The 12420-nt window shown below is 37.3% G+C and overlaps 1 protein-coding gene across 1 annotated transcript; it reads right to left on the bottom strand.

Annotated features, from left to right (window-relative positions):
• Positions 1–2553: 2553 nt before the first annotated feature.
• On the bottom strand, positions 2554–8848 carry LOC306937211 (uncharacterized protein; the record flags this gene model as incomplete). The annotated part of the gene is made up of 9 exons (XM_079520877.1): positions 8713–8848; positions 8511–8548; positions 5986–6177; positions 5555–5751; positions 5265–5443; positions 4727–4925; positions 3153–3299; positions 2726–2882; positions 2554–2561 (listed from the first exon to the last, which is right to left on the bottom strand). The coding sequence occupies exons 1-9, from the start codon at positions 8724–8726 to the stop codon at positions 2554–2556; spliced, it is 1131 nt and encodes a 376-aa protein (XP_079377003.1). The 5' UTR covers positions 8727–8848.
• Between the last annotated feature and the right edge of the window lie 3572 nt (positions 8849–12420).

The following is a 12420-nucleotide window of genomic DNA, read 5'->3' as shown; positions in this document are numbered from 1 at the left end:
TAGTTAGGTTGTAAACCTTCAAAGACAGAGAAAACAAAAATTAACAACATTGCCACAAATGATAGTAGACAGACAGTGCTTTTGCTCCCTCCTACGCATGCCTCACCATGGGCTTCTGGGAAGAGAAATATATCCATAATCCCCAGAATAACATTTTCCACTCTAAAATTGTATTATGGCGTAGGTACATTGATAATATTCTGCTTATTTGGACAGGTAGCCAAGATTAATTAAATCTCTTCTTTACATATGCCAATTCCACCTGTCGTTCACTATGGAACATGACCTCCATCAAATTAATTTCCTAGACCTCACCATCTTCAAAGGGGAAGATGGGGAACTAGAAACCACCAGAAAACCCCTCAGTAGGAACACCCTCCTTAAAGCCGACAGCACCCTAAACGGCTCACAAGCAACATCCCTGTAGGCCAATTCCTACGTTTTAGGAGAAACTGTAGCTCTACCCCATCCCTACACTGGCAAAAGGTTTAAAATTAAATCCTTCATCAATTGTAACTCTACACATGTGGTATACATATTGAAATGCCCATGTGGTTTGGCTTATGTCGGCCAAACCAAATGACCTCTAAAATTTTGAATCGGGGAACACAAAACTGCAATACGCACTGGCAATTTAGAATATGCCATGGCTAGGCACTACATACAAGCCAACCATGGCTCCCCAGCATCATTACGCTTCTGGGGTATAGAAAGGACATTATTAAGAAAGTGCTATGCAGAGAGGCCCATTGGATACATACTCTTAACACATTGGAACCCATGGGCCTAAATGAGGAACTGAAACTTTCCTGTTTCCTCTAATATTCCTTGGTCAACTAAGGGCCTGCCCCTGTACCATGTGTGTACTTAAGCCTTACTGTGTTGCCCCCTCGGGCTATGACCTGACGAAGATGTAACTGAAACATCGAAACGTTGTCGCTTTTTACCTGTACCCTGTTAATAAAGTAAGGGCCTGAATTGTCTGAGCTGCTCCAGTGCCTCCTTTTCTCATGATGATACCTGTTTCTGAGATGCACCAGACTGGCCTGCCATATAGGCTAGAGGCAAGGTTGGAACTCTTAGTTTATGTTTATCAAACAAATCCTGTTTTTAATTATTTTAATGTGTATTTAAACAACTAAATTATTAAAGTCAATTTTTTTTATTATAAATTAAATTAAACATGAAATGGCATAAAGAAACATTTAAAGAAAAATAGCTGATCTACAAGCTTGTATAGATCGGCTCTTTTCACACCATTTTAAACATTAGTAGTTTTAAATTATGAAATAATTTTAACATTTGTCCTATTCCTCTGTCATTTATACTTTTAAACTTTTCAAAAACAAATGTAATAATGAAATCAATTATAAGTATGTGCAACACAGTGTGCACACACACACACACACACACACACACACACACACACACACACACACACACACACACACACACACACACACACACACACACACACACACACACACACACACACACACACACACACTTCTGGCAGGACTGCTTTTTGGATGTTGTTATACATTAATAGAAAGGTTTTTGAGGGGCACTAGCCTCTCCTATAGGTTTAATGTTTGTGTTTAGTTCAATGTTTGTTTTAAAAATGCCATTGACAATGAAGAGAAATTTACGTCATGTCCCTAACACAAACATTAACAATAAAGATAATTTAATGTTTGTTTTGACACTGTTTGTTTTACATCTTTATTACATCATCTAATCATAGCAACATGAGTTAGACTTTAATATATTAGAGGTTAATTAATTAATAGAGGTTACACGTAAAACATACCTGTATGTATTAAGTTTGAGTCGTCGTATTGTCAGGAAAGAAAATTAAATCATAATGTGCCCTTATTGGCTATTGATGATATCTTGGGTGAGTAAAAGGTACTGTGATCGGTGCAATGCGCTCGAGTCGGTTGGGTATGTATGTCAGGGTAAAAATAGTGGTCTCTTATTGGCTCCTCGATGTTGTAAGATGATAAGAGCGCCCCTCACTTCACACGGGTGTGATGTTTATATCATATTTTGTATCACAAGGAATCAGACATACGATACAATATGTAAGGCTTTGAATTACTCTGATTCAAAGCCTTTGAATCAGAGTAATTCAGAGTACTCTGACATTGGATCAGACTCCATCTTGTTGATGAAGTCTTCTCCAATGTCAATCATCTTTTTCAGGGCTTTCAGTATCAGAACATCAATCTTGTCACCATCCACGTCTGTAGTCATATCTTCATGGTAGTTCACAGGAAAGATGCAGCCCATTGGAATACCCACTTTGGTACTGCATTCCTCCAGCTGTGTTGAGAGTTCTAGTCAACATTCAACAGAGATTAACAAGTGTTTTGATAATAGTGTACAACTTCCAATATTCTCACCTTTTCCTTCAGGTTCTTGCTCCTGTAGACATTTTCTACATCATTCTTCACCAAAGGACAGGACTTATCAATTTTGGTGAGAATGAGGATTTGTGGAATGCCTGTCAAACATGCAGAAACATACTCAGCCTAGGTACTTTTGTTCTTCCTAATCTGCTACACACAGTGACAATGACTCTGGTACACAATTATTCTAATATAGTTAGATAAACACACTATAGGCCTATGTTTTGTTTTATTTTTGTTTGATTAGTGTTTGCTTGATAAGACAACACAATGTTGACAATAACCATGTGAAAACAGGTTTAAATGTTCTATACCCATCTCGACTGCAATGTCTCTCATCTTCTTCATGGAATCCAAAGATGAAGTACGGTCAGCAGGAATGACCAGAACCAAAACATGAGTTTTGTCACCTGGCATGGGGTCATGGTTGTAGAAAGGATCATCTGACTGTATCAGTTTTGCAGGATTGAACTGAACAAAAATGTAAAAAAGAAAAGAAAAAAGAAAACAAACATCAGAGTATAATATTACATTTCTCAATAATTGGTCATTTAGAATGCCACAGACGAATAACAGTCTAAGTCCACACTATTGATCCATAATGTATAAATGATAGATAAGGGGTCAGGACAACAAGGCCTTTTCGTGGAGGGGTCAGAATGAAATTTGGACTTAGACTGTTTTTCGTCTGTGGTACTTTAATGATCAAATATCAGTGTGTAGGACATGCAGTAATATTACCCTGTAACCGTCCTTCACATGACCTTTCATAACAAATGTAATGTCTTCTTCCTGAATTCCCTCCTGTTCCTCACGGCCCGTGATGTCGTTGAACACGAAGGGGTAGAAGTTTTGTGAGTCTCCTTTTTGGATTTTATGGGTTTGTATCTGTAAAATAAATCACAGGTAAAGTCAGTGATTTCCATGCAATCCAAATGTAGCTTCTATAAAGAACTTCATAATATCAGAGTATTGATCATTAATGTTATGATATTGAACATGGAATAGTACACGTCTACACGACTGTATACAGCTGTTTCAGGCCTGGTGCTATAGGGGTGAGCTAATTTTGTGGAAAATGACAGCACAGAACTGCCAGAACTGCAAAAAATGGAAAAGAAAAGACGGTACAAAAACAATAGGTATTCTCCCCTTCAGGCTTGACCCATAATAATAATAATAATAATAATAATAATACCCCTCCCCCCTCTCTCCCCAAGATAGATTTGACCCCTTTGCAGTCAGGAATCAGGATGCATCCACAGGCCACCGGTTTGACTATGGCACATTATCCTATAAGTTGTGTGTTGATAAGTCTTAATGTGCACGACAAGCTGTCACGTGGACTGCGGTCACGTGTGTGTTATGATTTGTTATGATTAGTTTTGTTATGATGTAGTATAGATTAGATATATATATTTATTGGTTAATATTATGTATATATCTATATGAGGTAACTGGTGGTATTGTTATAGTTATATTGTATATATATGTTTAGACCTATCTTTGATATCTCTTATTATATATATATATATATATAGCTATACATCCAGTAGACTTGTTTTGAACCATATATGGGGATAGAAAGCGCTTTCTATTATATATGTGTTCTATTTCCACTCCAGGTTGGATTGGCTGTGTTTTGCCTTGTAGTACACCAACGAGGGGCCGGCTTTAGCCAGGCGTCTGATCAACGCCTGACTCCCTGATTGGCTGCCGGTCGCGCGCACTCCTTGGCCAGGAATGCGCCGTGCTCTACTTAGTCATTCGGTGTCTGACAGCTCGGGGGGAATGTCGCTAGGACCTTCTCCCGATCCGCTACTACCTATGTCTCACTGCTAACCTGTGAACTGAAATCCACCTTATTGTTTATTCTTGTTGTTATGTTCCGAACGCCCTTCGGAAAGGCGTTGTTTTCTTTATTGTTTCTTTTGTTGGTTTGAGCCATTATTGTAAATATACGTTGACTATGATTTATTATATATACTTCTATAATAAATCATCGTATTTTGATCCTGGTGTCTGCTCCCCCTTCATATGTTACTCACTCATTTACCCCTAGACTTATGATTTGTAACACAAGCATGCATACAGTGACGACGACTATGTGGGGGCTGCGGGGCTCGAGCCCCCTTGATGATTTTAGGGGATTTCTAGTTTTTCTACATTCCTAACACCTCCCCCCGCCCCTGGGCATGCTCGGCCAGTCTGGGGGCGGGGGCGTGCCCCCACGACGATTATAATTACATTTCGTCCCTGCATGCATATACATTACACTGATTACTTTCACCAGTAGATATATCGGACATACATACTGTTATGGTGCAACTTGTACCAGCAGCATTATCCACATGTGCATCATGGGCCGTGCTCCCCCTTAAGGCGCTGCTGACAGAGTTGATGAAGCTGGACTTGCCAGCTCCTACTGGTCCATGGAGCAAAATCCTTACATGTTTGATGCTTTCATTTTGAGGCTCACACTCGTTCACCTCGTCAAGCAGTTTGCCTTTGCCTCTGAATAAATAAAATGAAACGGACAAATAATAGACAAATATTAAATGTAATGGTAATGGTGTAAAATGTGATGACTTACAGTACACAGGAAACCATATTCAAATCCGGCGTAGAAGAGGAATGTTACATTATGAAGCTTTATGGTATATTAAGAAATAGCCAGAAACCACAAAAAAGTTGTAAACGAATGGTAAAATGAGGTAATAATTGATTGATGTGTGTGTGTGTGTGTGTGTGTGTGTGTGTGTGTGTGTGTGTGTGTGCGTGCGTGCGTGCGTGCGTGCGTGCGTGCGTGCGTGCGTGCGTAATATAATTGATTTAAGAAATATGTTTTCTTACTTCCAGTCAATATTTCTCCATGGAGCTGAGGGAAAAGGTGAAAGAGCAAGATGAAGTTTATAAACAAATTGCTGCAATGAGGTTCCAAGGCTGCTCTGTCCAGCTCTGTCCAGTAAGGATTGCACTACTCCTTGCATTGCACTCCTACATTGCATTGCACTCCTCCATTGCAAAGACGACTGAAAGTATAAAAAGCATGTATCGAACAGTTTGCTTCTGAACACTAGTTTCATAAACTAGTTTTTTATATGTGAAAAAAGAAAACAAAATAATGAATAACAAATGAGTACCGAAGAATGACCAACAGCATCCAGGACTTTATTGAAGGCTTTCTCATAGTGGCTGCAGTTCAGGAATCCACGTTCCCAGAACAGAGTGTCGACAGTGAGGATGACATCTCTTCTGGTCACATGTCTACTGCTGTCATCTAGATAAGCTTCAACATCATGTCTGTGATGCATCACCACCAGAATCACTGGTTTACCACCTTTCAAGAGAGAGAGAGAGAGAGAGAGAGAGAGAGAGAGAGAGAGAGAGACAGAGAGAGAGAGAGACAGAGAGAGAGAGAGAGAGAGAGAGAGAGAGAGAAAGAAAGAGAGAGAGAGAGAGAGAGAGAGAGAGAGAGAGAGAGAGAGAGAGAGAGAGAGAATTAATGCATTAATTAATCAGGATGGACGATTTATACATCAATACACTTTATTATTAATATAACATTTCTCACTTGGAATCTTTCCCATTGCCTCCTGGATATCAGTTCCAGCTCGTGAGGGGATTGGGCAGAAAGCCAGGATGTAGTCACTTTCTTCCACAGAATTCTTCTGGTTCTGTCCTTTGCGTTTAAGTTCTCTGACGAATGTTTCATGGGCACCATGAGTCACTCCAGTCACAACAACGAAGAAATTGAAGAGCTGTCCTGTTAACAAGACAGAGATAACTGTAAAGCTGGAGAAATAGTGACGCTAATTTCTTCATACATATACTATACTATACTATACTATACTATACTATACTATACTATACTATACTATACTATACTATACTATACTATACTATACTATACTATACTATACTATACTACTTTGCCTCCAGAGCTTCTGTTGTTACAGGGTCAGGATCATGAACATAATGGAAAGATAATGGAAAGAACACAGCTTATACTCTGATAAATGTAAGCCTGGAGAAACTTTCCCAAACAGTGGGTCGGGATCCATATGTGGGCCGCAGACCAATGGGTCGTGAGTAAATATCCCTTTATGTTTGGTTTCCTGTATTTTGTTTTCAATTATTATTTCAAAATATATTTTTTAAACCCCCCCAAAAATTTGCATAAGTTGAAAGCAAATTCAATCATTTTTCAAGAAAGATTAATTAATTATAGGTGGTAAAATATAGTAGTGAAAATAGCAGATCTACAAGGTCTACGAGTTATAAGCTCACAACATGTTGCATCGTGATGCGTCTGTGAGCTTGTAGATCGGCTATACTTTAAAGACATCACATTCTGGTTCACCAGAAAAGGTTTGGGAACCACTGAGTTAGTGCATATCACAAACTGTTCAATCATACATGGAACAATGAACGGCAAAATGGATAGTCTCTTTAATTAACACACTGACCGCAACATGTCACTGACTCCATGTGTTAAGTTATTGGTTGCATGGCACCAGACTACATAATTAGTATGCAGACGCGCATGCACGCATGCTATTTGGAATGTTCTCATTATATTTTGTATTGTTGTCATGCCATTACTTTTAACAGTTTGCAAACAAAAGCACAGTGGCACAAATTCATACAAAATACATTTTGGTGATAAGCTTGACTTTTTGCGATGGTACTTTAGTTTACATTTTGTTAGTTTTTAAATGTGTTACTTTTAGTGTTGTGTATTAGTTGTGCGTTATCTGTGTATTGTAAATATAAGTTATAGTTAAGTCAGGGGCGATATTTAACAAGGTTAGACAAATAGCAAAGATCTATGACATATAAGTAATAGAGGATGTTGTCTTTATATAACATGATGTCACAGATAATCCACCCATAAACTATAATTATATTTATTGTCAGAGCTGAAAATAGCAGGTGCATGATTAGCTGTGACTTGTGAGATAGTTGTAGATAGGCTATTTTCGGCAAAAAGCACGATTGTATGACAACATAATAATATTCAACAATGTTAGACGCAAAAATAGCAGATAGGTCACTCACAACGTCCTGCACCGTGACACATTATTTGTGAGCTTGTCAGCTATTTTTTTAAAAGGTTATAGAGAAATGTTTTAAGATAATAAAAAAAATTAGACAGGCTATTCATAATTACTTTTTCGTTGGTATTTCAATGCCAATATGTTTGTACTTTCACTCAAAGTACAATTCTGTATAGTGCAGGACATTTACCTTTCATTATTTAATACTTTTAATTATTTTTTTTATATACATTGTGGTATTATTGCTAGGCCTACTTTTATGAAAGAGTATACATGTTCTACCACCAATGTGCACAGTGTACCTGTGTCGGAAATCATGTCCCATTGCTCAGAAGCCTCCGTTCACATTTTGTGCCCAAGACGTCTGTGGATGTCTTTTTTTTATTTTATTTTTATTTTTTATTATTAAAACAAAATCATAAAAATCAAAACAATGATTTTTTTTTTAAATACGTGGTGCCAAAGTTTGTGTTTTCGCCATTGAGAATGCATTTGGCGTTTAAATTAAATAACTCAGAAACTATAAAACATTTCAAAGTAAAAAGTTCCAGCATGTGTCTCCACAGTCAGCTGAATTATAAAAAATGTGAATGGATTTTCTAGGTGAAAGTGATTTTTTGGGCAGTTTTGAGTGGGCTCTCAATGTGTTAAAGGGTCAGGATCACCTGAACATAACGGAAAGATATTGATTGATTGATTGATTTATTAACAGTTTGCAGATTAGGTACATTTCAAAACGAAAGCACAAATCCATATATACAAAAACTGTTACTGTGGACATGATAAAGCATTACACTTGTTTACAACAAGGTCCACCGTTTTCAATTAATCAGAAAGACATCCAAATATCCAAATATACACTTCTATATAAGAAACAAAATGAGAAATCATCATATAAATTAAGTAAAAAGGGAAAAACATACAGTAAGGGGAAAAGGGGGTAGGGGGAGACTCAGACTTTACGGGGGCCAGTTTTGACATTGTGAAACTTTTGCTAGAATATTTGTTTTCGAGTATGACAGAAAATGGATGTTCTCACCTTGACTTTGTGTTGTGTTTTGCTCAATGTTTGTGCTTCTGAGGAACAGACAAACAGAAAATAACATCAGATGAAATGACCATCAGCGAAGCAAGTCACTAAAAATAGTGTTAAAATAAAAAGTAATATGATCAAAATCATCTTTTTTTATATATAAGAGTATATCAAAGGCAAGTTTACTTGCAAAAGCATTTTAACTCACCCGATCGACTCCATTGAATTCCCTCCTGACAGTTCTGCCAACAGCAAAAACAGTCAAAGAAAATAAATGTTTTCTTTTTTTGACGAATATTTATTTCTGTGTCAATCCGATAGGCCTATGCAGCAGCTCAGCCTGCTGAACATAATAACTGATATATTTGCATGCTTCTATAGTCCAATCTGTAAGACCACTCCCTGTTACTGCTCTGACTCGCTCTGCTCTCACTTCCTGCTACAGTATAGGCTTCCATGTACAATGGAAGTCAGTTTTATGAGAAATATTGTTACCAACAAAATCAGAAAACCTATAGTCTTACTTTATAGCCTACGTTAGATGTATCCTACAATATTGAAACTATGTTGTCATTTTCCTTTATGAATGATAATTATGCATTAATGTGTTTGCTTTGATACGACTATAAGATACTGACTGGTTCAACTATATAACCTACATTTAGTTTCAAGATTAATTGATTGTATATGTATTGTTTTTATATTGGGAATTATTTATTGATGTATTTATATATGTATTTATATATTTATTTTTGGAACATTTTACTCTTAAGTAGGCCTAATAACCACACATGAAACAGTTCAACATATAAATCAGGCACTATTGGAAAATGACATGGCCAAAAGCAAATAGAAAGCAAATGCAAGCAATGAAAATGCTGTGAAAACAGTACAATTTGGAAAAACCCTAAATATCTTTCCTTAACTGACCATGTTACTTGTTTATGCAATACCCCTATCCCTATTTACTGGAAAAATAATAATAATGCTGTGTGGGTAATACAGTGGCAACTATAACATTCATAATTTGACATCTAGTGACATCTAGTGGCCTTTTTTAGCAACGTCAATCAAATGACAGAATGAAGTAGAAGCACGTTTGAAACGACAGATCAGAGAGACATTTACTCTGGCAGCTATAATTTATAAATATTAATCAATAAAAACATTTAGTACATACTGTAGAAGAAAATGCCTGGACATTTTTACACAACTGGCAGCCATATTCATACCATGTACAATATTTAGAGCATGTACAATATACGTATATAAAATATATTTAATATGAAATATATTAATTGATATTAAAGGCTCTTACAGGGAAGTAAATCAGAAATAGCAAATGTACGTGCTTATACACAGTAAAGTGTAAACTCTGAACATACAAAGACTATTTCAGGGTTAAATTAAAACACAGTTTAGTTGTCACTTCCAGTCATTTATCTTCCAAATGTATCCAGGAGCTTGTGAGCACAGTGATAGACTCCAACATATTTTACCAATAAACCCTTCTTGAGCCTCTTGATTCTTGAGAAAAACATTCCAGAATATGTTTAGTTGTGAGCTTCATGTAGGCCTATATCGGCTATTTTTGGCAAAAAAGTAAAGAAAAAGTAAAAGGTAAAACAAAAATATCCAGTTTATAGCATGGTTATCACAAAAAGACTCCAGCATGTAGCAATTTAATGTCACATATCACAATAAATCTTGTTGATTTAAGTTGCACGTTTATGCTAAATGTAGTCTCGGCCGGAGGTTATTCATCAATCGTTTTGCACCTTGTGAAGAGAAATGGATAAACTCGACAACACTGAGAAATTAACGTATGTGTGTGTGTGTGTGTGTGTGTGTGTGTGTGTGTGTGTGTGTGTGTGTGTGTGTGTGTGTGTGTGTGTGTGTGTGTGTGTGTGTGTAAATGTTTTTTGGAGAAAGAAGAAAAGGTGTGGAAACTGGATAAAACGGTTGCCTTTAGAGGTATGTTGTGGTATAACAGAATCTACATTATCTACATTACAAATGAACAACTGAAAAGCATATCAGTTGTCAGACGGGACATAAAACCCGCCAGAAAAAACCTCAAACCTTTTCATGTCAAGGACCCCCATCTCAATAATATTTTGTGCCAGGGTCCCAACAGAAACAAAGATTTGTGTTAAAAATGTTTGTTTCAAAAACAAATAGTTGTATTGACATATACTCTGCTATACAAACTAACACACAACTGTGAACAAGAAGGCACTGGAGCAGTTCAGACGATTAAGGCCCTTATTTTATTATATCAGGGTGCAGGTAAAAAGTGACAACGTTTCGATGTGTCAATTACATCTTCGTCAGGTCATAGCCCGAGGGGGCAACACAGTGAGGCTTAAGTACACACATGGTGCAGGGGGCAGGCCCTCTGTTAACCAATGTCACACAGCCAGCAATCATTAGTTCATACATATTTTTCACGTGGAACAGTGAGGAATTATCCAGATGAAAGTTAAAGTGCATTGAGACTATAAATATACAGACTATAAATACACAGGTGTAGAAAGGATAGTACAAAAAATAGAACATATTTGGTTAAAGAGAAAGCTGTCAAGTTCATATTTAAGTAAGGTGTCAAATGCAAAAATAGAACAACATTTTTGGATTAAGAGTCAACTGTCAAGTTCATATTTGAAGTACATACATTAAGATATATATATATATAAGATTAAAACCAAAATTGAGGCAGAAGACCAAACCTAGCTTTGGGGGCCAAAAAAGCCAAGGACATACAACACAAATAATAATAAGGCCCCAGTAGGGGGCGGGCGGCAAGGGCAGCACAGCAGCAGTAGTGTAGAGCAGAAGCAGCCTGAGTAGTGGTCTGGTGGTGACACTTGAGGGATTCTGAGGGAAAATTAGAGGAAGCAGGACAATTTCAGTTCCTCGTTTAGGCCCATGGGTTCCAGTGTGTTAAGACTGTGTATCCAATGGGCCTCTCTGCATAGCACTTTCTTAATGATGTCTCCACCTCGTGAAGAGGTAGAGATCTTTTCTATACCCCAGAAGCGTAGTGATGCTGGGGAGCCATGGTTGGCTTGTATAGTGCCTAGCCATGGCATAATCTAGGTTACCAGTGCGTATTGCAGTTTTATGTTCCCCAATTCTAATTTTTAGAGATCGTTTGGTTTGGCCAACATAAGCCAAGCCACATGGGCATTTCAATAAGTATACCACATGTGTAGAGTTACAATTGATGAAGGATTTAATTTTGAACCTTTTACCAGTGCGGGGATGTGTGAAATATTTGGCGTTGGAGGAGTTAGAGCATTGGGCGCCCAATGCTCTAACTCCTCAAAAAGGTTCAAAATGAAATCCTTCATCACTGAAATTGTCCTGCTTCCTCTAATTTTCCCTCAGAATCCCTCAAGTGTCACCACCAGACCACTACTCAGGCTGCTTCTGCTCTACACTACTGCTGCTGTGCTGCCCTTGCCGCCCGCCCCCTACTGGGGCCCTATTATTATTTGTGCTGTATGTCCTTGGCTTTGTTGGCCCCCAAAGCAGTCTACCCCCAAACTAGGTTTGGTCTTCTGCCTCAATTTTGGGTTTAATCTTATATATATAAATATATATCTTAATGTATGTACTTCAAATATGAACTTGACAGTTTTGACACCTTACTTAAATATGAACTTGACAGCTTTCTCTTAACCAAAAATGTTGTTCTATTTTTGTACTTTTTTTGTACACTTTACTTAAATATGAACTTGATAGTTGTCTCTTTAACCAAATATGTTCTATTTTTGTACTATCCTTTCTACACCTGTGTATTTATAGTCTGTATATTTATAGTCTCAATGCACTTTAACTTTCATCTGGATAATTCCTCACTGTTAGGTTCCACGTGAAAAATATGTATGAACTAATGATTGCTGGCTGTGTG

This window comes from Electrona antarctica (genome assembly GCF_951216825.1).
Source record: "Electrona antarctica genome assembly, chromosome: 14".
NCBI lineage: Eukaryota > Metazoa > Chordata > Actinopteri > Myctophiformes > Myctophidae > Electrona > Electrona antarctica.
Note: the sequence above shows the minus strand (reverse complement) of the source record. Positions and strands in the feature narration are given on the sequence as shown.